At 47.3% G+C, this 26,152-nt stretch overlaps 1 protein-coding gene across 7 annotated transcripts in view; it reads left to right on the forward strand.

The window, feature by feature from the left end:
• LOC121599732 (ecdysone receptor) overlaps positions 1–26,152 on the forward strand; it is a 186,505-nt gene that overhangs the window by 51,461 nt on the left and 108,892 nt on the right. For all 7 annotated transcript variants that reach the window (XM_041927772.1, XM_041927771.1, XM_041927770.1 and 4 more), the window contains 2 exons: positions 16,557–17,871; positions 19,867–20,039. In XM_041927772.1, the coding sequence (XP_041783706.1) occupies positions 17,159–17,871; positions 19,867–20,039 (886 nt within the window). In that variant the 5' untranslated portion in view covers positions 16,557–17,158. The remainder of the gene's footprint in view (positions 1–16,556; positions 17,872–19,866; positions 20,040–26,152) is intronic.

Genomic DNA, 26,152 nt, shown 5'->3' on the forward strand with positions numbered 1-26,152 from the left:
CCTACATTTCCAGACATGCCCAGATGTAGTTGGATGTTTATGGGTTTATGTTCACGTGGGTAAAGGTGTGTCGTCCTTGGCGTAAAAAAAACGGTGCAGCCAATGGCAGCTTATAATGCTAGATTTGACATTCAGCGGACATATGATGCGAGGCGAGCTCAATGGGTCGCATGCGTTATGGCTCTTCTTTTGCCCGTTCGATGGCGCACGTGGGCCAGTGTGACAGACATAATTAGATTTGCTCTTGATGGCCCGATGGTGGGGCCTCGCGGAAGCGGCCAACCGTCAAGACTGTGGATGACCCTAACCTACCGCAAAGAGGATCGAAGCACGAATGGACATGGAGAGCTGGCCTTCACAGTCCGTTCGCATCCAGCATTGCTGTCGGTCTCCACCACCACGTACGTTCAATCAGCATGCATGCATGCGTAATTATGTATGAATTGCTGTACAACATCAACCCAACCCACACCACCACCACCATGAGCACTAACAAGAACAGAGTGTGTGCGACGCGCGATACTACAATGCAGACATCGGCTGTTAGTACAGCTGTTTCGCTTGTGCCCCGGCGTTCTGTCATGCAACGGGGGTTTCTTTTTCTCCTCGCACGATGCTCGAGGAGCATACACCATCTCCCCCACCCCCTCCCCAATGTTTGCGTGTATGTGTCTGCCTGGTTATGTTTGTGCGTTCATCCACGGGCGCATTTGACCCCATTTACTACTGTTTGTTTGTGTGCGAGGCCAAAAAGGGCGGGAGGGTTTGGTGCATTTTTAATGAAAGAACCATTTAAAGGAAGTGCGCTTGCCGGCCCGAGGTGTGGGGTTCGTGGGATGGGTGTACGCATGTGTCGGTATGTGTGTGTGTGTGTGGGGAAGGAAAGTATCGCATGAGTGAAAACAATAGTGGTCATGTTTCTTCAAGGTGAATGCTTAGCTGCTAAGACGGTGTGTGTGTAGAAATGCAGTTTTTGCGCCCCATTCTAAATGTTGTTTGTGTGTTTGGGTGTTGATCGTAAAAAACGCGTTTTTGTTGTTTGTTACAAAATAGAACTACATCCTTTTAAGTACACTAATTAACATAAAAGTTTCATAAAGGCGTTCGAGTTTTTGTGGCTTAAATGTGGCTGCAATATGCTCCCCAACACACAACTCTACTAGCATTGTTGCATTCGCAATCAATTTGCTCCGTAATTGTTGCCCTCTTGCTCCATTTAGTTCATTCCTTTCTGCCAGCAGCTCCCCTGGCGGTCATATCATCAGCGCCCGGCGGCAATTTCGCTCTGCTCTAATCTATGTGGGCCAGTGTGTGGGTCAGTGATCGCCCGGCGGTATGGTATGTCGTGTGGCGTAATTTGTGCCTTTTTAGCAGCGCGGGGACGTTGAAACCGTTCCAATTGTGCAACTGTGCCCCCACACAACTGTGCAGAGGCGGTATCATGACCGTCAAAATGAGGCGTGAGTGAAATAAATGATGGGCTTTTAGCGATTGAATGTGAACCTATTTGAAGCTATGCAGTTGTATGGTTGGAACAGGATTTTGAATATTTTGGAAATGATCCTCAAATAGTTGTTTTGTTCCTTCTATCCCATGTGAATACACTCCAGAGAGGGTTACATTCTTCACTCAACCACATCAACGGAATAGCTTCCTCCCAAGATGAGCTACAAATTGCAATAGATCGGATTAGAGCCACTCACGCGGCAGCGCTCAGCATTTTGGTCACTCACTCTCACTGTTAATGGAACGAATCTCTCGAATCTTTCCGGAAATAGAGGCCCATCTACTGCAGGAGTGTTGGCAGTGGGTGGAGCAAGGGGAAGGGTTTGGTGGGGCATGCTGATTTACTGCACCCGCTGCAGTCCAAACTGACCAAAACGCTCCGGATGGGGCTTAGAGAGCATGTATGATGTGTTTGTGTGCTGTTTGATGTCTCTCTATTCGCCTGCCCTCCTCCACACATGTGTGTGTGTGTGTGTGGGTTAGTGCATCCGGAGTTGAGAACGAGAGAAGTATTGAGCAATTTGCATTCGCTCGACCTATGACGCGGTCGGTTTTTTTTTCTCTCCCGCCTGATCTTCTGCAAAACGACACGCCGCTGAGTGTGGGGAGGCCATTTTATTTGTCTATTTGCTACCCGCGCCGCTGCAGTTTGCATGTGTCTTGCCGGGGCGCGTTTCGGTGTGTGTGTGTGTGTGTGCGCTGTCTAATGCAGCTTCGGTTGTTGTTTTTTTGCGCTCCCCGACCGTGGGGGGACTCTCGCGGACGGTGCGCGCGGTTCGCCAGGCTAAGTTCATTGCTCTAGCGTTTTGTATTTAGATTTCGCTGATGATGAGTGACGCGCTGTGTGACGTGAGCTGGCCAGGCGTGATGGATGAGTGGGGTAATGGAGGAGGGGACCTGCAGGTGACCGCGGCGTGTGTGTGCGTATGTGGTGTCGCCGGTTTTGATGAGCGTGTCTGCGCGTGCATTTGCGCGCTGTTTGCAGTTTGGCGGGGCAGTTTTATTTGTTTGTTCTTTCCTTCTTTTTGCGCTCGTGTTAGAGGGGGGCGGGGTGAATCGGCGTTTGTTGCAAGCTTGCACACTTGCAGTAATGGGAGCGCTTCTTCTCCTACCCTTCCGCCATCCTCAGTGTGCAAATTCTATTGCACACGACGGAATTCAGCAGCCACACGCCGGGTGAGATGTGAGATAAAAATAAAAATGAGAAATTGATTACAGTTTCACTTTTTCGCCTGAGGTTAAGGTCACCTGCTGACCCGCTGCTCTTCTGCACTGCCGATGACTTAATCCATCGCTGCCCTCCCCTTCCCTCTCCTCGCCGTTGCAGCTGTCAAGCAAAAGAAACGGTGCAAACGAAACGAAAAATCATCTGTTGATCTGATGAAGAACTGTTTTCGCATCTGCGACTGAATTTGCAAACGGGCGAAAAAAGGGAAAAATTAAAAACCGGTGTACTGCCTCCTATCGCTTTGCTGCACGGTCGCAGCGTCATAAACGCAGCACACATATGGCTTTCTAACGGTGTCGGATGCTGGTGGCGGATAACGTCTGTTTTTGTTTTGTTTTAATGCGCTACCACTGTGTTTATCCCGTGCGGACGCGTGATTCGTCTTGTTTTTTTTCTTCTCGCAAATGGCAACAAAAATAACGCACGACAAGATTGCATCGGTTTGAAATACGACCGTGCTGCCAGCCTGCTACTACAGCCACGGGGTGAAGGACAAATCTTCACAGGGCACAGGGAGCAGCACACAGACACACACACTTGGTTTGCTGTGCGTCTTGCGTCGCTGAAACTGCGTGGTTTTTCCCGCAAGTTCGGCTGCATTTTCGTGCGCAGTTATTTGCGTGAATGTTTTTTTTTGGGCCGTTTGAATTTTGTGAATATTTGTGTGTGTCCCGTTTTCTTTTCTTTTTTGGGGGGGCCACCGCAATGAAACACTACCCCGAATTCGCAGCCACGTTTTGGGGAGGAGGGGGGGGGTGCGATAATGAACGCAGCGAGCTTGAAGGCTGATGGTTTTTTGGTTTGTTTTTTGCAATTCCCTCCCCCCCCATCAGTGTCAGACCTAACGATCTCCGGTTTTCATTTCCGCTCAATTCATCTTTGCTTTTGCAAAATTCGTTTGTTTATTCTACGTGGTAGCGATTGCGTGGCGTTTATGCACGAGCCGATTGCATATTGTCTTCCTGCACGTAATTGTGTGTTGCACAATCTGCAACCAGCGGGCGGCGGCGGCGAGGCGTGCGACGGAGGAGGTTGTTTTCGGTGATTATGTTATTTTATTTCGTTCATCTTATCGTCTGTTGGACGAGCTGTGAGGGAATGAATGGAGGAGCGAAATAATAATTATAAAATACCTTAAAGTTAAAATAATCATAAAAGTTTCAATGTGTGTGTGTGTTCATGAATCTTTGCGCCTGTCTGGCATTCGATTTGATGCAAAGCAAAACACGGAGAACAGCATCAAATCAGTGAAAGTGCCACAACCGCAATAACGCTAATGAAAATGGCCCCGGTAATCGTTTCTGCTTCTTCGCAGCTGCAACTTTACCGTCAGTGTTACCATTTTTGTTTGCGATCGTTTCCCCTGGCGTGGCGAAAGGGAAGTGACAAAACACTGCCCAGCAACACACGGTGCGACAGAAACAACGAGAGAAATGCGGGCAGCCAGCCACACCAAATTCGCTTGCAATGTTCATGCACAACGCGCGGTGCATGTGCATCTCGGGAGGAGGGGGGGGGGGGGGGCGAAAGAGGAAGCGAATCCGCGCGATAAAAATCGTGTCATAAAACGGCCAAAATCGCAATGAAAATGACCTTGCCCCGTCATTGATTGGGGGCTTTTGTTTGTACGTGTGCGTCTGTGTGTTTCTTACCCTCGTGTGAATCGATCATTTGTGCATGACTGTTTCGGGGGAGAAGGTGATTTCGCATTGCATGCTGACATTTTTTTGTTGCTGTCTGTTTTCCGTTCGGTTCAATTCAATCAACTGGCTTGAAGACAGGCAGAGACCGACAGGGCGAAGCTTGGGGGACGGTAGACAATGGTTTGAGCTGCAGTTGCATCGCCGCTTGTACGTGCTCCAAGAAAAGGGTAATGGTGTTTGACGGTTTGTCTACGGCCGTGCTGGGTTGATTTATCGACGATGACCTCATTGGACGGAATGATATATTTATTCCGTTTGCTGTATGAATTCGATGCATTCGATTAGAATTATTAACGCGCGTATGCGCGGCGTTGGGTGCGAAAGCTTTCTGCATTAATTTCTATCGCGGTGTGTGTGTGTGTGCGTGTTCGGTGACGAATAATTGTCCTTAAAAATAGACCAAACAATCGTATAAATTACAACGAATAGTTAACAAACAAGGTAATTTATTCAATACATCTCTGCTTCTACTGTACAAGCACCGTTCGCAAGAGAAAGTGACAGAAAGGTAAACAGCAACTGCACCGGATCACAGGACTACCTCAACAGAAAGTGCAGTTGCGCCTGCAGTGCGCGCTCTACCGTCGTGGGGATGCACATTGCCCGACAGTGGGTCATTTCTCTGGTGTGCATTTTTTGGTGCTGTGCCCGCAAACGCAACGCGGCGGATGCACCTCGCTGCACTTCATTGCCGCCAGTCAGGCTCTTGTTCGTCATCGTCATTTGAGAACGGGGGAGAGATGAGCGAGTGCATCGTGGTGCATTTGTCGCGTTGGCTGTCATCGGGTTAGCAGGGTTGCTTTCGTTTGGAATAATGTGTACGCATTATGGTTATTTTTTCAAAAGAATTTAAAGAAACCAACGAAATGTTTTTTTTTATCATGTTTAAAACAACGCGCTGATGAATGTTTGGACTTCTCTGTGGTGGAAGTCGTGCAAGGGGGAAAAAAGGTGATCATTTTTAATGAAGATATTTATTCAAACATGTCAAACTCATCCGGGCCCGGACTGCATCGTTAAACAGCAAAGCGATGTTGAGGTTAGAGTGAAAAAAAAACTGTAAAAAGCAACCATAAGCTGCAACGAATGCAATGCACGGAAGAAATCCATCGAAACGGTTCGTGTTCAGTGTTTCTTTTCTTTTTGAACAACGCTTCTTTTGACAGTTATACTGACTGCTTTTTGATGTAACGCGTTTGTCCCCTCCTGCTACATTCTATCTGCCTCTCTTCCTTGCCTTCATCGAGCGAAAAAAAGTGCATGGAAATCTCAAAGTCAACAGTTTTATCTCGCGCCATTAATAATTCATTCGCGCTCAGTTCTCGCGAACGCTTTTGCTGTTCGCTGATTGTGGTGGTGGCGGTGGTTTTTGTTGCGCTTCATCCCTCATTTCTACGTCTTGCAGCTTGTGTGCGCGCTTTGTGGCAACAGTCTCTGCTGCTGAATCGGCCCGACTCTCGAGCCCCGGGCGTGTAAGCGCGGCTGATGGCCTCCAACCTTCCTTCTGGAAGATTTGGCGCGCCGTGTTCCCCCTGGGAGAGGTGGTGGGAAAAACAAAAACCCCTCTAAATTCACTAACGGTGTAGCCAGGGGAGGTGGTGCATTTTCGGTGCATCGCTTGCTGGTACCAGTTCCTCTTCCCCTTTCCCTATCCCTCTACCAAACAGATGGGTGGGGCAACTCCGGAAGAGCGACCCAGACGGTGGCGAGGCTGATTGACATTGCGCTGTAAATTCAAGGTGAAAGTCATCGGACTTTTTTTGTTGCTGCTGCTGCTACTGTTTCTGCCTCCCGAGGTTGTTGCATATGCAAGCGAGTACGTTGTCCTGTTTCGTTCACTTTCGGTGCAAGCTTTCGTGTGCAACGCAATACTTTTTGTGTGTGTGCGTTTGGCGCAAGTTTAGAAGGGAGAGTTGTTTGCATTTTGCAACATGATGTTCTTTCCCTCCCGGTTTGTGTGTGGAGAGGAATGAATTTTGAGTGAATCGTATCTTACGGTTTCGATGCCGTTGCTACATGGAAGATAAGTAAAAGTGTTTCTTTTCATGGGCAAAGCGAGCCCGATTAGAATCGAGCATAAACGTTATGGAAAATGTATTTTGATTGGTACCGTTTTTTTTTCCTGTGCAGCTTTTTGCACAAATCAATAAACGATTTTCGAACGAATCATCCACAAGGGGTGAAGGTTGCGAATGGTAATGATAATACAATTTAATTCAATTTGCAAACTCCCTTTTAACCAGCCCGAGTAACACCTTTGCGTGAGATGAAAAAGGAAAACAGGAAAACAAAAGGTCGTCCAGGCTCGTGCGAACAGCGCGACGGATGGAAAATTCAAATTAAAACGTCGACTCTCGTGTATGTCTCATTTTTTGCTCGACGCAAACGTTATGGAAAATATGTGAGTTCTTAATGTGTGTGTCCCTATCGTAAAGGATAAGACGCAAGGGCACGGTGCGTCTCGTTTGTGGGTACAATTCAATTAGGAAAGCAACTGATCGATCGATTAAGGACACATGTGGTGTTAATTTCCTGCCGAGCGTGTGAGTGTGGGTTTTATGCCGCGGCAATATTCTGCTCCCCTGTGTGTGTGTGGTGAAGATATTCTGCTGGCAAGTAATCTTTTATGGGGAGGGAATTTGGAACCAATCACCTTCGGCGAGGGTAACTACGTGGGATGTAAAATACATTTTAGGGGATATATTTATCCAAGGCGGTGCTATAGACAATTTCAAAATATAAAACGCAGTCATATTCTGACGGTACATTAAATTTAAAGAGGTTTAAATTGAGTTTGGGTTTGGAACGAAAGTTATGAAGAGCCTTCCTGTTGTTTGCTTAAAACCGTATTCTTACAGCCCAGTTGAAAGAGCGCTTCGTAGTGTATTGCCAAACCGTTTGCTTTACACACTACAGGTAGTGGGATCAAATCTGCTTCTAGACCATCCCATATCTTATGACGAGCATGTACGGATTTGTTGGTTATGTTCAATTAAGAACAATGTTCAATGATTCATTTAACGACAAGAAGAATAGAAAAAAGAAGAATGCAAAAAACGTATCCGTTTTGACAGTTCCTCTATTGGACATGGACTTTTTATTGTTTGCAGGTCCAAGTCGTGCAGTCACAGTTAGTTTGTAGGATAATCCAATGTCTTTGTTTCGTCATTTTTTCTATTACATATGATTGTTCCGTTAAATCCGTTCATCACAAGCATAATAGGGAACCGTTCCAGACGTTCCGGAGGTAAAACTTCATCAAAAACATGTCGCCCATGTCAAAACAACACAATGTCCAATGTCTGACCCCCGTATCCATCCGCGGTTTCTAATGTGTTGTGAAAAGAATGTCTGACACTTGAATGTGTATGAGGTAGACCTGCCCGACCCTTGATGGATGGAATGTACACATTGGATTAAAAAAAAAAGAAGAGAGTTTGACGATTCATTTGTGTAGCAGCAAGTTTCATCTGAATAGGGTTTTGTCCCATACGGATGTTCACAACAGTTCATTACACCGTTGGGGAAGGTGCCTAAAACAAAGCCCCAGCCCAGACATCATACATCTCGCAACCCTGGTCCACTTAATAACTGTGACCGTTCCCCGCCGCAGTGGATTATATTGGAACCAGGGGTTTAATCCATTTCTATTGCGGTTGAATGGCAAGCGGAGGATATATCCCCCGTTCCGCTGTTCACCCCCGCTAGGCCTTCCTTCTACCTGTTTGGAAGTTTAGCGTCTGGTTGCCCTTTAGCAACACAACCGATCCCCGGTGTACACCCGAGACCCGAATAAAGTTCAGCTACCCCATTAACAGAAGCCGCTGGTGGTTGAGCGTGGCGTTTTATTTGTTACGAAAGGGACGCGAAAAAGGATACAAACCATAAACCCGGTAAACCCCATGGTCCCAAGGAACATTCAGAGAAAAAAAAACAACAATATTACCAGACGGAAGCCGCCCTTTAATGTTACACCGAAGCGCGTAAGGCCGTGTCTGAATATCGGTCGAACGATATGGTTTAAAGCCGGCCTCAAAAGGCAGACGGACGGACCGGGAGGGGATGTGGTTTCGGACCATAATTTAGTCGGCAGCCAACGAACCCAATGTGGCTCACGCGCCCAGCACGCGTCGGCTGACGTCGTCTGTCTGCTTGCGGGAGCGCGTTTGGTGGTGCTCTGGGTCCTTTTGCGGGTTCACGCAAGGTTCAATGGAAAGCACACTGGCACACACACACAAACACACTTGCGAGTTCGTGAGAAGGAAAACAGTCTCGCGCGATGCGGAAAAAGGTGCCCTCATTACTTTCACGTGGCTCGAATGATGTATACCAACCGTCGCCATCGATAAGGAATTCCGAAATTCCGAAGTGAAGTAAGCAGCAAACCGCCAAGCAAGAGGGCCAAAATAATATTCCAGCCAGGAGGTTGTGCGCTACGTTGCGGGAAGTTTGGGAGGATAAAAACGCCTACGTCCAGCGGCGATGGGGGGGATCTGCCAAGGAGATGAAACTGTGAAGGCGCTCGGCAAGCACGGGGTCTTAAGAACGCCCCAAGCCGGTGTAACGAAAAGGATGTGTAACGATGGAGGCGCTTGGCTCGTCACGTCGCCCGGTTTCCAGGGGGCGGGAGTGATGAGCCACACGCTGTTAGTTTGATGTCTGCTTATTACTTTTTTGCTGCGTAGTTGCTGGCAAGCAAGAAAGGGCAAAAGTTTGTTTAGCAAGATGATGTATAAGACAATTCTGGAAAGCTCAATCAACCCTTTGCAAATGAAGGAAAATATGTAGGCAGAAAGTGATCAGTGTGTTGAAAGTCTCTGCAAACGATGGGAGCAGTGACCAGTGTTCCTTGTTCCTTTTGACAGGCAATTTGGGTAACTATGCGTTTAAAATGTTTCAAGAAACACTTTGTGTTGTTGTGGCCAACGCATTTTACTAAAGTGAAACCAAAGTTAAGCCGAAGTTAGTCCATTATTAAGTTTGTTTTGACTTTGATCCGGTTTTATTGGAATAGGCTTACTTTGAAAGACCTAATCAGCTGTACTAGCATCAGTTTTATTGGACTTCCAAATATTTCCTCTATTTGTACAGCACTCAGTCTCACCCGGGAAAGAAAATCGCAATAAATAACATTCACACATCCTTATTCCGCCGTGGCTCATTCAACACTTATTACGAGCGCTTTCATTCAAGTGGCTTCCGCCTACGCAAAGCTACTCCGAACACTACCAGCCTTCCCCAGGATGAGAAGATTTCGGGCAAGACACATTGAAGCCTCTCGAACCCAATGAACCTATCTGGCTCGCTTGTCGCTTTTCCCATCGTACGATGGGTTTTGCGTGTGCGATTTGTTCTTGTCCCTCCGCGTGTCTGTGAAGGAGTGTGGTACAGGGTACAGGGGAAAATTCACACAAACACTCCCAATCTCCCAGCCCGTCCACAAAGGATCACCATCGCGTCGCGCATCTGTCTGGCCTTTATCGATCGGTGTGTGTGTGTGTGTGTGTGTGTGTGTGTGTGTGTGTGTGTGTGTGTGTGTGTGTGTGTGTGTGTGTGTGTGTGTGTGTGTGTGTATGTGTGTGTGTGTGTGTGTGAGTGTTTTTTGGGGTTGTAAAGGTCTACCATTTAACGGGCGAGCCTCGGTGAGCGTATTTCTTTTCGCACGCCGCCGCCACCGCCGCCGGCATATCCTTCTCGGGTGTCCTCACGCACTGAAGCTTTTCCCACCGCTCTTCTTCATCATGCCACCGGAGCGTCACGCAAACATTGATTGCCTACGGAGGAGTAGCGAACGCGTTTAGCGTACTCTCACCCCGAAAGCTTCGGCTGGCTCTGGCAATGATGGCCGGCTAACAGTCTGGGACCAGCGTTCCGAAATTAATTGAATGAATGGGGTTTCGGTTTTTATGTGAAGTGGGGTCCCCCCAGCCTGCACGGCCAATTCCGTCTGGCAGCGGGGGGCTCGAGCGGAGCTCTAGTTTGCAGCAAGGATGTCACGAATGATATTTTTAGTAATTTTATTAATTTTAGGACATAACATGTTAATTGGGCCAGTTGGTCATGCTAATGTTACTGCTAATGCTTTCGTGAAAGGAATAAGCTCATTCAGGATAGTTTTTCATATTGCTTAGGCTTTTGTTTATCTAACACACATTGGTAGCTTTTTTTCCTGGGAAAATTTCCCCATAAATTTGCGTTACGGGGATGAATGGTCCTGCTTTTGTTTTGTGCGGTCGGAAAAACTGACAACGCTATCGAACGCTGACCAACCTAGATCAGTTTGATTGATGAAGCTATGCTTTATACAAAACCTCCTCACCCCACGAAGGGCCCTTTTTCCGGTGCCTATTCGGAGAAGTTTATATGGTGCGGTGTGTTGCATGGGAAAACTCCTAATGAGCTTTTTTCGCACGCTTATCCTGCCGAGCGTCTACGGATCGGTTTCCTGTCCCCCACGGTGAGCGATGCACAAGGGCAGAGGGACACCGTTTAATCAAGGAGATGGAAGAAACCACAAGCACAGCTACGTAATACATTAAACTAGGCGATAAAAGCATGTGACATGCTTGCATCTTGAAGAGAACCGATAGACGAGCGAACGGCCACATATTTCGCCGAAGTAGAAAATGTCAACGAACTTTCCCGCCAAACCCCACTGATCGCGAAACGGGGCGACATTATTATCCAACCTATCGGAAGGCGTTTTTATGAAGAAAAATGATGACCCATTTTTCCTCGGTCGCTAGCTTTTTGCCGCCCGTGCGTAGGTGGTTGCTGTGTGGCTAAGATTCATAGCTCATGGTTTCTTGGCGGTGGCGGCGTTACGAAATCCGGTTTGCGGTTGTGTTGTTAGACTTGTTTTAGCAAGAAGTTTGAAAGCTACTTCCGTTCCGTATTCGGGGAGGAGGCGCGTGGCCACGTAGAAATGAAGAGAAATGATAAGCGGAAGCGTGTTCTGTGGAAATGAGCTGTGTTTCGGGTGGTGTTGAGCGATAAGCAACGACTTAATTTCTTTATGATTATGATGATTCAGTTGGCCGTACCATAGTGTCCCAGTGACCTGTAGAGAATAGTAATAGCAATTTGACACGTAATATAATGCGAAGAAAAGCGTGTGCAACTTCGTTGTGATAATGTTTCTCAAAACAACGGTCTTAGATTTCCATTTGAAGAAGCTTTTGCTCGCAGAAGCTTTTCCATTTTTCATCCAGCAGTTTCCGTTTCACAGCATGTCGACTATGTCGACCGCTTTGCTATGTCGACAGTGGATGAATCTGGTATAACGTAGCACAGTTTGAAATGTGCAAAGGGCTGAAAAGTTTCGGTGAAATATTTCACCGTCGCACTTGGAAGTGACAGCGCCACCTATCGGAAAGATGTTGGAAGCTTTCGTAGGACTTCAGTTTTCGTTTTCTTCGTGTGGAATCTTCTATGAATAGATTTTAGTAAATAATATGACAAAAAATTTACAGTTTCAAAATAGATTTTTAATTCTACCAAAAACAGCCTTTTATGTTCTTCCTAAAAGTAGAAGTTGGCACATAGCTTTGAGATTATCTCGTAACTTTGTAGAGGTTTGAAACATTTCGTTGAATGTGATAAGTTATCGAAACTATTGAGTTATTATTAGTGTCTGAAAGTTTGTTTATTAAGAGCAATTTCATCGAATAGAATAGAAGTCTATTTTGTGTAAGCTCCTTAAATACAATTCCTGGAAGATAAAGCCCGCAAGTAATGCTTTGCATTTCCCAGAAAGATATTTCTCCTGCGCTCTCCTAAAAAGTACATTCAGCCTCCCGCAGATAATCACATTAACCGAACAATTGCAACACCTTTCAATGCAATGCAACCTATGCCACTCATTTCGTGAAAGTAAAATCCTTAAAACAGCGCCTGCGAGCAGCTCAGCGTTTCGAAATGGAAAGTCCTTGAAATAACCTTAACCCAACCCGGTCGACATTGACAATAATCTCCTCTTTTTTGCAAATTACGCTGTAACTTCATCTCCACCCGCACGGAATGCACCGCTCTCATACGGGTAGCGGATGCTCCACACCACGACCCACCGAGGCACCAAGGGTGAAATGTGCTACACTCCATAAAGCGGCACCGTTACATAGAACACTGAACACATTCCGCCCTGTGTAAAAAAAACAAGGATCTGCAACCAAAACCATGACCTATGACCCCGAATTTCGGTTTGCCCCGGTTGGAGTGACCGCGCTACTGCGCAGGTCTGGCGTGTGGCGTCGGGAATGCCAGACTCCGGGCGGAAACAACTGCTCATCCGATACGGGACCGATACCTTCGTCTCTAGCTTCGTCCTTTGTGCGAGTCTGGCACTTATAATGGCCCAGCATACGGGGGGGAAAATGATGCAAACAGGGGCAGTAGACGAACGAACGGGAACACACTCCCCCTGCATCCACGCGTGTGGCCCCGTCAGCCTTGTTGTGGTGTGTGGCGATTGCACAATATCAAGCGATGCTCGGCTTCCTGCAGGTGTCTGTCAGTAAATAGTAGCACGGCAAAAGGGAAAAACCAACGCTTAGCTCGGGGGACATATTATGTACCAGACCATGTTTCCAGTCCCAGAATGGAGTCGTTGGACGCAGTTCTCCTTGAGCTTGACTTTCCCGCCCATCATTGTTGTTGCTACCAGCACGGCATTCGTTTCCCTTGAGATAGGAGTTCATTTTGGGATGCTTGTAGCAGGAACAATGTGTTTTAAAAAGTTTTGTTATTTTCCGAAACTACCCACCTGTACGCCAAGACAGAACATTTCCATGCTGTGCACAATAGCACTAAGATTTCGGATCATTTTTGCAAAAGCTTTTCCCTATTTTTGACTGTTATTTGTCTCGTAATAGATTTGGCTTTTGTACGAAAATGCTGCAAGGCAGAAACGGCGAAACGCAAAATGTATATTCTCGTGTGCGTCAAAGTATATATATACAACACACAAACACACACACACACACAGACATAGAGACACTCAGAGGTACGATTGCTTTCCGTGAAAAATGGAAAATACCTTAGGGTAGGTCGCCATACTGGGATGGCGAAGCACTCCCATCGCCACCTTGCTTTTCTTTTCGACTTTTGGATTTAGCGTCAGTTTTCCATTTTTCGACGCTCTCCCTCTCTCTCTCTTTCTCTATCTCTCTCGCTTCCTCTATCTCTCTATATCACTTATGTGGGAGGCACTGTTTTGCGTTTGCCAGACGATTCTCGACGTTGCCCTTCTGGTGGATGGTGAAGGTCTAGCAAAGTGGCGCTGAAGCCGTGGAGAGAGAGAGAGAGAGACCCGGGTACCGTTTATATGTTCAAAGTACTGCATTGACCTAAATTCTTATGTATTTTCGATGGTAATGTCTAAACGCCTTTGGCATGGTGCAGGAGGGCTGTAGCAAAATGCAGGAAAAATAATAAAAAAAGGGATCTCTGCCAAGTCGCCCCGCCGTTGTTCGATGTGTTGTGGCCTCCGGGACATTGGGAAAGGTCGATTTAACGAATGGAAAAGCAAACGAAGCGCTGCGCTGGTTTCTGTCGGGAGGCGAAGAAAATAAATTTTTATGAGTATTCATTAGACGAGAAGACGGGACGAAGCTTCCGTTTTCTTTTCTTTTTTTTGCTGCTCCACAACACACAAATTCAGACGACACAAAAGGATGTTCGTTCGTTCGCTCGCTCGTTTGCTTGGTGGATGATTTTGCCTCTTGCCCCGTGCCTTCGGGGGAGGTAAGTGTGGGAGGGAAATGTTCTTTTAAGCTCAGAAGGAAGGATCCTCTTGCCTTGCTGGCAAAATATATGGCGGGATGCATATCTTCGCGTTGGGAAAACGATTTTCGCTTTCCTTTCAGCGATGCGGAATGTGTTTTCATTTGAAAATTGCGCTCTTGCTGCAGAGCGTAATAGGTCTCTGTGTATATTTGCGCCGAATGAAAATTATGGTGTTTCATTGTGTGATAGTGATGGTTGCTTTTTCAACGATTTGTTGGCCACTCTTTTCTTACATAATACATTGTCAAGTTTAAATACATTGAAATAGATTTAAACAATAAACATTTTAACAAATACATTTGAATACACAACTGGACTACATACATACTGGAATGAAGTGAATACTACATTTTTTGAGGATTATTTCCCTAACTTTAATATGACTGTTTATATTTCTATGAAAAGATATAAAAGTAGAATTTTATAAGAACCTTGACACAACAAAACACCTCCTATGAACAAACAAATTGCTCATCATCCTTTACTCCCTAAAACGCCCACGACGGTCAAGCCAGTTGCACTTTCTTTACGCTTCGATAGGTTCGAAAGGAAAATGGTAAATGGTCTGGGGAAAAGCTCGTCCAGTGCCAGTGTTCGCCGTGCTGTTGTCCTGTCCTAGTCAATCACTTTCCATCGTTTAATCAATTCTTTGATGTCGGCTTGTCGTTGTGTTTTGTTTGTTTAACTTCTTGGCAAAGGGAAACCCGTAGCATTGACGGCACCTATTGATGCGTTCATGCATTCCCTGCATTGGACATTGTGCTTCTATTCCCTTCTGTGCAAGTTTTGCTAAATGCACAAAATTGCAAATGACCGTAGCAATAAAAACACAATGTGAGAGTCAATTTGAGCAAGGGACTGATGTCGAATTCAAGAGCCTTTGGTGGGAACTGTATTTGAGAAGATGGTAATGAAAAAATAACAGCAGAATACCAAATTTTATGAAAAAAGGATTGTATAAAAAAACACAAAGCCTCAATTTAGTGATTTAAATGTTGAATGTTATGAAAATACGTACACGAGACTCATCTAGGATTATAAAAACAATGTCTGTTGACAGATGCGAATAACAACTTGCTTCTTATTAGGATAGTGTTTGACGTTTTGCTGCACAGTAAAAGAAAAACTCACATTTCATCGAAAAGGAAAAGCATGGCCGGCCTTTGTCTGGCGTTAGCGCTCTGCTGGTAGCACCATCGTTCGCTTTCCGCAGACTCGCGAGCGAGAGTAAGCGAAGAGGAAAGTGAGTGGCGACACGATTTTCCACCATTCGCGCCACCATCTCCCCGTGCGGCCTGGGGCTGAGTGCAAACCCAGCTATGTATATTATTTTGTTTAGGTTTAATGGCCTGCTCGTCTGAGTGTCTATTTCCACGCTTTTCCAAACACTGAGCCAGACACACACATACACACACATTGGCACTGTGAGAAAAGCACTCAGAAAAGCGATCGATTTTTCTCACCACATCTCGCCATAACGTGATCTGAGAAAAGTTGAACGGACAGAGGAAGGAAACTTCTCACCATGGCTACGACACACCGGTGAGTGCCACCCACACCGGGGCAGGCTTATGTGTGTGTGTGTGCGGCTGCATGAGATGGTCCATTGATTCCGTCCGACCTACGCCAATAAACCCCTGCTTGTCTACCGTGCCAAAACCTTGCCGAGCGGCAAAGGCGCACCTTGCACTTGATAACTGTACAAGGGCTTCATGTTTTGTGCTGCATTTTCAATGCCCTCGGTCGGTCGTCTCGGGTGTCTCTGGTGTTTCAGAGCTTGTCGGAGCGTTGCGTTTCCCTCTGTTTGGGCTTGGGTGGGCGTGGGTTTTGTTTATTCGAGCAGCTTTTTTTGTTCAATGTGCGGCTCCACACAGCGAGGGAACGAGTTTGGTAGTGGTGGATCGATTTTTGCAGAACCTTTTGGGTTGGATGTAGTTGTGGGTAGCTCGTTTGGCATTGTGTTCTGTCTGTCTGGTGGAATGTGGTCTTTGGTGGGACGGAGAGGGATGAGCCAAGCATAGCATAGAACGGAACGCGTCGGTCCGTTGGGGAATAAATCGTTAAATCGACGTTAATCTAGCGGAAAACCAAATATACCGTGCTCTATGGCGAGGATAATCGGAAGATATGCATTGCACCTGGGAATTGGATCATATTATTGGAAAATGAGATGTCTGGCAACAAGGGAAGTCTCTTGCTCAAGAGAATAATGGATAACAATTATATGAGTTACAATTCATTGGTCTCTTCAATTTACGTTAAACACTCCAAAATTCTTGAAATGAAAGCTGAAAGGCAATAACAATACTCATGATGTCCCATTCTCTTCTTTCCAGATAATATTTCGTGAATCTCAGCGAATCTTCCTCCACACGACGGTGTCATGTCCCGCGTAACGATGATCCCGAAGAGATGTGCCGCAAATATAAACGCCTATCGAAGCAGCACGTTGGTCAGCTTGCGGCTTGACCGTGTCCTCAATCCGGGCTGCATATGAACGTCTCCAACGTTATGAGACAACTTCTGTAGCGCAGCAGGGTGTACAGAACTACAGTCAAACCAGTCAAGGCCGATAGTCTTAACGACGTGCAATAGAAGAAAAGAGGAGAAACTTAAGCCCGTAGCTTCCAGAATCATTGTAATACTATTTAATACACAATCAAGCTCCAGACTCCTCGCGAGAAAGTTGGGGGGAAAAGCTGTACAGAGTAGCAAGGAATGAATCTCCGCCAATTCTGTTACGAATAAAGAAACTAAACGCAAAGAGTGCTTGTGCGAAAGTGTCCACAAAACTCTTAGAATCTCTGCAATCGAATAGAGATCGTACGGCTCGATCGGAAGCAAACGACATTGAATCTCAACCGCTTCGTTGAGCGACATCCAGCAAAACGCTTTAAAAAACAGTCCTTTCTCCTTCCTTACCCCTTCCCGGTTGGTCATGTACCGTGTAAACATTGTCAGCACAAATCCGAGTGTGTCAGCGAGCAGCAGCAGCAGCAGCAGCAGCAGCAGCAGTGGAACGAGTGGAACGAGTGGCAGTGCGGGCAGCGTGATCCTTCAGCAAGCGCCGCAAATCCTCAGCATCGCCGGCGGCAGCACGACGATCCTGGCTGGACAATCGGGAACGACGACGGCCCTGCCCATCGGCACGATAGTCAGCATCCAGCAGCCGCACCAGCCCCAGCAGCAGCAGACGGCCCGGCAACAGACGGCCACTACACCCGCGACCGCGACGATCATCGGCTTGAGTGCCAGTACGCTCAGTGCACTGAATGCGGCAACGGCGGTCGGTACGGCGGGTGGGGCCACGATAGCGAGCGGTGGTGCGACGATCACACCCGTGATAGGTGGTGCCGGTGGAGCGACAGTCGTCGCCAACCAGCTGCTAAAGGTGGCCGGCGGCAACAACAACAGCATCAGCATCCTGAAGATCGGTGATGACATCATGCTGAAGGCGGTGAAAGTAGAACCCCTGCCCAGTGATACGGGCGGTGGAGGGGGTGGTGGTGGTGGTGGCGGCGGTGGAGGAGTAGCGGCAACTCCTGCCGGAAGTAGTACGAGTGTCACTGCCAACACCGTTACCGTGACGACCATTCCGCCCGCGAATGGTGGCGGACCTGTTGTCTTTGGTGGCAAGCGGAGGCACGAAAGGTACGTAGTGGGCTTTGAGTCTTTGGAGGTTTTGTAGCTAAAAGTAGTAGGGGAGTATCTTTGTATAAGAGGACTTTAGTATTCCCGTTCTAAATTCAATTATACAGAACCAGAAATCCAACTAGACGACTCAGTTTCGGCACTGTGCTTACAATCACAATCCTAACCCCAGACAACACGACCAGCAGACTCTCCAATGTCCACCACGTAGGGATCGAAAGCCGGAAGTGCGTCATACGTTGTGCATACCGCCGTCTGGCAACTTTGTTGTCCCTTGTTGGTTTTTTTTTATTCGCCCCCATGCATGTCCGACGTTGGGGGGCGAGTTGACCTATTTCGGTTGAAACTGGAAAAAAATGGTCGCTCGTTATGTGCATCGTTCAACCTCTATTAGCTCCTCTAGCGCAAATCGTATGGATATGTCTGGCCTGGGTGGTGGAAGAGTCGACTAGCCAACTGTATACACACACACACACACACACACTGGAAGTCACTGAGGGGAAATCCAATTTAGGGCTTCCAATTAGCTTTGGGGTGGCTTCGGCTCCATGGAGAGGAGAACACCCTACCCCTCGACATTTGGACACAGGCTGGACATGTTGGAGCCTCCAGACCATTCATTTACCCTCCCCAATACTGTACCTCCGGGAAAAAAGGTTCATTGAGAGATAACGTAGCCCCGGACTGGACGCGTCTCTCAAGGTCACCGGTCTGTGTCTGATAACTCGACAAGGTGTGTCTGGGATTTGCAAAATCACTATTGCATTCGTTTGCTTGCTTTGTTGTAAGCTTATCTCGTCTGCAGTTGTGCATTCTATTGGAGGTTAGCTGGAGGCACACACACAAAAAAAACGAACAATTTTGCAACAGGGTTGCAAGAGGTTTTATGGGTCGTTCAAGCTGTAGAGACACTGAGATTGCACTGAGAAAATAAGTAAACACAGTGTTGGATTGCGATAATATATGAAGCACCAAGCGGGGCACAAACAAGCAGTCGATGGAGATTGACAGCTCAGTGGAAAGTATATCCGTCAAAATGGTAACCTCCCCAAAGAGATCCGCCAGCTAATCCTGCTCATATGTTTACTTGGAAGGCAAGACAGTACACAAGAGGGACAGGCAAAATGGAGCAGAAAATAGCACCCACAACTTTCTTTCTTTCTTCTTCTCACTCCCTACTCACACTCTCCAACATGCTCCAACACCTCCCGTCAATGGGAGCGCCCTCGCGGCGTACTGGAAATTACCTTGGGAAAGGTCGTGAACATCAACGCCGGCGTCTGTATCTCGTCCGCGCGCCTCCGGATGGCGTGACGACGGCTTGTTGGGGGTGTTGGGGATGGTATTATTTGTCCGTTAAAATTGTGCTTACCGAACGTCTGGCGTATGTCGGCGGCGTCTGGACGCGGCCTGAATCATGCCCGTCTGGAAAATGGTTTTTGCTATCAACCAGACTAACCATGCAATCGAGGCCTGGTTGAAATGGTACCGAGACCGTGCCGCGGAATCTCTGCTATCAGATGGGAAAAGGGTGTGAGAGAGCGCGTTGTGTGTGTGTGTGGGTGTCGGTGTCATTCTATGCAGACGAGCAGCTCTCCTGACATGGTGTAATTTGGGTCAGCTTTCTCGCCCCCTTTTTTTTCTCGTTGTCGTTGTTGATGTCGTTGTTTGCGCACACACAACCCAACCGACGGCAAATTACGTGAGGTCTGGTTGTATTGATTTTTATTTGTTTTTCGTTGCAGTTTTTTTTCCGTTTGTTGATGTGTGTGTCTGGTTAGCTCTCAAGGCCTCGTTAAATGGTGATTTGCGATGCTTCTTTGTTTAATGGTGGGGAGCGTTTACAGGGGTTTTTTTACGTTGTGTCTTGTGTGGTTTGGTAGGTCGACTGTTTATGTAGCGAACTTCGCAAGAGTTAAGGGAAACAAGAATGTATTTTGATGACCTATTTCATCGCCTAATAAACGCTCTTTTGGACATTTTTCCCTTTTACAGCAACGAAGAATGGATATCCTCACCTAGTCCTGGAAGTGTGCAAGGATCGGCACCGCCACTGAGCCCCTCGCCCGGCTCGCAAAGTCACACCTACACCAACACGATGTCGAACGGCTACTCGTCACCGTTGTCCAGCGGCAGCTACGATCCGTACAGTCCAAATGGCAAAATGGGTAAGTAATGTTGAAACCAAGCAAAAATCACACGCGTGTCCCTCTGGCGGTTACTAGTCGAACCCATCAAGCTTTATTGGATTGGTTACCAACGCATTATTCGCATAATTTAAAGCGGTCTCTGCTCTAGAATAACGCAACAAAGTATTTGACGCCAGTTGGATCCCCGTTGGATACAACGAACGCATTTGTGCACGGTTAAGCCCTTTTTGCCCCGGTGAACTCGGCGCGTGTCCTTTTGGTTCGTTAGGGCCGACAGTAATGAGTGCAGAAAACTGCAACAATGTTAATCTATCGTCAACGCAAACGGTGTTGATGCTATTTTCAGTTACGCGTGACGTTTTGGACTGCCTTTGCGCGGCAAGTGCGCCCACGCCCGCTACGCAATGGCCGGGTCGGGCGCTAATGAAGCGTGTCATAAATTTGCGAATGTAAATCATCGTGCAATTAAACATCGAGGAAAGCATTTTTAATTGTGTGTGTGTGTGTGTGTGTGTCTTTGGGTACGGTTGTTTATTTTATCCTTTTTCTTTGTTGTTTCTGTGTTTGCGACTTCTATCTCTCTCTCTATCGAAATCATGCAACAATTTATGCTGTAAAGAGCGTGTCACGAGGAAGCGATGGTGGTGTTGGGGAGCTAATTTTAGAATCCTTTTCCATCAATCAACCAACGGAGCGATGAGGGAGTAACCTTGTTTTATGTAGAACACAACGATTGGAACAACAAGCGCATTAGCAGTAAGAATTTCTAGAAACATGAGTCAATTTGAGAAAGATGTCTTAATTATAGCGAAGACTATTTTTGCAAAAAAGTCAACAGAACTGCATTCTAGTTCGATTGAAGTCAATATTGCTCTGGAAAGAATTTCATTTTGTTTACTTCTTGTTAGTTGAACCATTTCTGCAAAGTAATGAGAGAGCGTACACGTTCCCCTTTCTGCTGAAGCTTACTGAAGGCACACGCCGCAGCATTTTAATCATCGCAGCTGCATCAAAGTCACGATTCCCGGTTCAGCCGGGCCGCATGCTCCGGAGCTTAGCGAAGAGGCACAGCAGTCCCTGGCCTTTGGTAAACCTTGTAAACAGCAACCTTGAACTTTATTGTAACTGTCCTTCGCCCAAGGTTGGCGCGAGTGGCGCTGCACTGCACTGTTTGCCTTTCGATTTTTGCATTTTCCACATTATGCATTTCGCCCGGGCCTGCCTGCCTGGTTTATCGAGCATGACTTACTTTCCATTGTAGAAAGTGATGCATTACACTCGTACGCCACACCGCTTATCAAAAACAGGCAAAAATTAGACCGACAAAAGCACCATCTCCACTTGCCACTTGCTCTGCCGACTGCCTGCTAATCGATGGGTCGGAATTAAAAAGCAAAATTCGCGCAATCAAAAGTGTTTCTTTCACTTTTAGCATGTTTGCAGGCAAAGGGAGCAGCAGGTAAGAGAGGAAGGTGGGTGGGTACTTGATGTAGTAATTTACTCTCCCACAAACAGTGCGCCACATACAGTGCCAAAGACAATCGCGATCCGGCTGGCCGATGCGAGAAATGCGCTTTTGGCTGGGTAGCGAGGGAATCACAAAATTTTCTACTCCAATTAAAGCAACTCCTCCTTCGGCGTGTTGCGCTGGTGGAAAATGTGGAAAACCCGGTTTTGGGTTGTAAGACATGTTTTCCCCCCGCGCTCTCGTTTGCCACCTTTTTTTCCCATACCCGGTTTCTGCCCGAGTCATCATTTCCATTTCTTTCGCTTCTAATGACGGCGGGGCCGTGTTCAGCGAGCGAGCACACAGGTCTTGTTGTAGTTGTCGGTGTTGCTCCAGTTCCGCCGCGGGCTTGTTGGGATGAGAGCAAAGGGGGTCTGGAGGGGTGGTGCTAATTAACAGACACACTCACACACAAATGCACACAGCGGGAGAGATGGTCGTGCATTAGATCCGTCAAGTCTAAGCAGTTGTTTCCGAAGCGGCAAGATCTTCATTATCAATTAAACCCGGCTAAAGAGGGGGTAGAGCGGGCGCAGGTCGTCGGTGTGGAGTTTGCTTCAGCTTTTTCCCACTCGCTCAGTGGTGGCGCAAAATGCATAGACCGACGCCGCATGCAGCGAGAGAGCGGGTGGGGGAGAGGGTGTGGCCGTGTGCTCGATCTTCGATCACGCTGCACTTCACCTAGAAAACTACTTTTTTTTGCGTTGGCAATTTTTCTTTCATGCATTTTCCTTTTCTAATTCACCGAGTTAGCCGAGGGCGGGGGCATGAAATGGGGGGGGGGGGGTTTCTTGGTTTTCTTTTTCCCTTGTGTTTGGCGGAAAATTCAGTCCAAGCCAAGCGGAAAGGCAAGTGGAAAATAAGGTGGAAGCAGGATTGTTAATTGTTGAGAAATTGTAATGAAAATGTGTGTGCACTTGTGTCTTATCTTTGGAGTTGTCTATTTCCACGAAAAAAAAGTGTGACATTCCAGCTGGCGCGGGAACAAAGTTTTCCCTCCCAGGATTGTCAAAGTCTATTCCAGAAAGCATGGCAAAATGGAACAAATTACGTTTAAAAATACATTTCCACTGTACAGTTGCCCTAGTTAATGGTTTTCTTTTATCAAACTTTTATGCTGCAGTTGGACAAAGTCTTGCGCAAACTTATCCCACTGCCCCATTCCAATTACCATCCTTCCTTATTACCTTACCCCGTGCTCCCCGTAGGGTTGATAATGATTACAGCATTCAATGCGACGAAGCGAAACTTCTGCCCCAGCCCAGGGCACCGAAAGAAGCGGTCGTCCTTCCCGAGGTTTCCAAGGACATTCGAGTTCATTTCACCCTTGCGCGAAACTGCGCAGCTGGGATTGGCAAGGAGCAGGAGGGTGAGAGGAGTGCTTGTTATAAAATTCGTCCAGCTACCTTTCCCTTTCGCACGTTCCAGCAGATAGTGTGGTTTAAATTGCGAGGAGGAAAAATGGGAAGGAAAGCGGTCGTTTGATGTGAGCTAAAATTTCTCCGCCGCCGTTGCAAGCTCACACGATGCTTGCGTCTTGCGTGTCTATGGTGCATGGTTTCGTAGAGCTGGCGTCTTCGCTATCCTTTCGCGATCGATCGAAAACCGGAGCGGAGCGGTAAGAGCAGGTTCAACCGACGGTACCGTGTCCTAGGTCGCAGTACCAACAGAACCGTTTGTTCTCTAGAAAGCAAGAGAGAGGGTGGCCGTGGGTGCTATGATGTCTCGAAAGTGAGTGTTGCGAAAAGGAGTAAAACGCCGAAGGAAAACGGTGAAAACCCGAGCACGCGCATCACTACACACCGCACGGTTGCTGGGGGTTGAGGGCGCGAATTATTTACCAACCCAAAACCCACACCCTTTTGTGACGGTGTATTTTGCAATCGTGTGAGGGAGAGAGGGAGAGCGAGCGAGAGAAAAAAAGGGACCAAACAAAACCACCAGAACCGATACGACACCACCTCCTGCGCCCACCAAACGGTTCCAATTCGAACGGTGTGTATGTGGCGATTTCCTTCTGCGAACCTTCGTGCGTTCCACCCCAACACCTTTTTCCCCGAGCTCGAGAGGGTGGTGGGTTGGGGCGGTAGTTGGGGTGGTCCCTTTACAAGAGTGCACTGGCTCCGCACTGGCCTCTGACGGTGTGCTGTAACCTTCAAAAGGTCACTCAACTGCAGCAGTGTGTGGTGGTGGTTCTGTTGCGCTTGCTATCGTTCTTTTCCCTTTGGAGCGCTCAGGGGAGAGCTTGGGAAGGGCGAGGGAGTTGATGGGAACATCATGCGGCCCATTTTATCTGGCCAGTGAGGCAGCCGCCCTAGCGACGGAGACCGGTTGTGGTGGACAGAAATAAATGTGCAAAAGGGCCGCACGGAACCATCATCGTGCCTTCGATGAGGACGGACACAGCGCAAAGGGAACGGAGCCGGCTGTTGCTAGTAGTGTTGGTAAAAGTTGTTTTGAATATAACATTTATGTTAATTGTATGCTTTTTTTTGCCTGACAACAGCGCAGAAATGCCTACAAAAAAAACATATTGGTTGTTATTAATGTAAATCGCTTAGTTTAAAATGTTAAAATCCTCAACCAGACAAACAGCTCAAAGAATTGTACAAGTAAAATTATCTTTATATGACTGTTGTTGTGTTCGCCATGCTTTCTGGCCACGGTCGAGCGCCAGGTAACTCAGACAAGGGCAGGAAAAAGGCTGACACTGACCTGCGCCAACCGAGGGTAAATTGTGTTATCCATTTCCACTTTTGTGTGTCTTTTTCCCCCCTTCTGACGCTGTTGTTTCGTCATGCAAGGGCCACTCCCTTTCTCCCTGGGTGTGTATCTGTGTGTGTATGTGTTTATGGGTGGGTGGAATCCGATACGTAGGCAGAGACAGAGGACCGTCGGTGCCAAAATAGTGTAGCAGCAAATGCCGGATTCGTTGCCGACTGTTGGTGTTGAATTATTTGTTTCGGATCGATACGAAGCGAACGAGCACACGTCTACCCGTGCTTGTGTTTGTTTCAAAATTTTCCAATTCCGTAGCGATTTGCCCCCTGGTTCTCCTGCCTGCCCTCAAGACGAGACGCATTTCCCGGACCTGCCTCAACCTCAAAGCTGTGCTCCATCGAGCACGGCGGGCAGAAAACAGCGTCGGGCGACACTTGTATGGATTTGGTTGCTCCCTGTCACAGTGATACGTCCCCCCCCAGGGGTTGCATGTCCGGACGTCACGTTTCAGGGCTCGCGATAATTGCAATATAATTACCCACGGGATCAGGCGAGGGAGCTTGCAAAAAGTGGAAATGAAAATGATCCATGACCTAGCTGTGACGTGGGATGAGCATAGCATTGGAGCATAAGCTGTTTTCGGGGGAGAGGAACATGGAGACTCCACGGTCTCCACGCTTTCACGACCAGCCAGACACGGTTCGAGGGTGGAATAGGGGGGTTGGAGTGCTGTGAAAATCGGAAAAGGTATTGCACCGATGCATCCATTGCAAACGTTCACGCGCCACTCTCTCTTTCGCTTTGCCATGCTGATGTATCAGTTACGTTCGGATGCGTAATCACGGAGCGGCGTGATGGTAATGGATAGCAGCGCGATAGAAGTGCAAAACAATGATACTTGTTTGTGGATAACACACACTCACTCACACACACACACACACACACATGCATGTCGATGAAAAATAGCGTGTGAAGTTAGCTTGTTTAAGGGAGGAATAATTTGCTGTCACTTTGAAGTGATTAGTTGTGACTCAAAGTGAGATATTGTTGAGATCTTGGAAGATTCCCAAGTCCAGAATTTGTTAGTTGCCTCACTAGAAGTGTCATTATACTGCTCGATTCGGATGACCGATTGTAAGATATTCTTCAAAACACTAACACCAGAGGATCTGATTGCAAAACATGCATGAGGTTCTGGTGCAACTACACAGAGGACGGGTACTTGAGGTGCCTGTTTGACTCCCTGCTCAAAACAAACATCCACCAGACACGCAAACACTGCATCGCAAGATCTCCCCCCCCCCCCCAGAGCATTAGTCACCGGAACAGGTTCCATTCAACTTCCAGCAATAGCAGCAGTGTGAGTATCTGTTTGCTTGTTGCGTGCGGCAGCGCCGGCGGACTATTCCATCCTTCTTGCATAGATATATCCAAGAGCTTCTCACTCACCTGTGAGGACCTTTTTTTTTGCCTTATCCAACAAAGAGTCGCACGCAACGCACCGGTGTGACGCACGTCTTTTGACCAAAAATCGACATCGACGAAGCTGCTGCTGGTTGCGGTTGCGTTATCAGATAGTGTCTCCAGTGTCGCCTTCTTTGTGTCGTCGGGGTAGGTCGGGAATTTCAGGTTTTTTCCTCTTTGTAAGATACCAGAATATGACTCATGGGGTACGGTGTGGGTAGCACATGGTGGAGGGGATGTGTAGGTTTGTACTGTTTGGGTCTAATGACCTTTTTACACAAACTCTGGATAGTATCTATATGACTCGCGCATGATAAAAGTAAGTTCCTGTTAGAATAAGTTCCTGTTGGACTTTAAATTCCAATTACAACTTACGGGAATTACGAGTCACTAGATCTATCTCGTTATGTCTTGAAAAAATCCTTACCTTATGCTCCAG

Source organism: Anopheles merus, chromosome 3L, assembly GCF_017562075.2.
Source record: "Anopheles merus strain MAF chromosome 3L, AmerM5.1, whole genome shotgun sequence".
Taxonomy (NCBI): domain Eukaryota; kingdom Metazoa; phylum Arthropoda; class Insecta; order Diptera; family Culicidae; genus Anopheles; species Anopheles merus.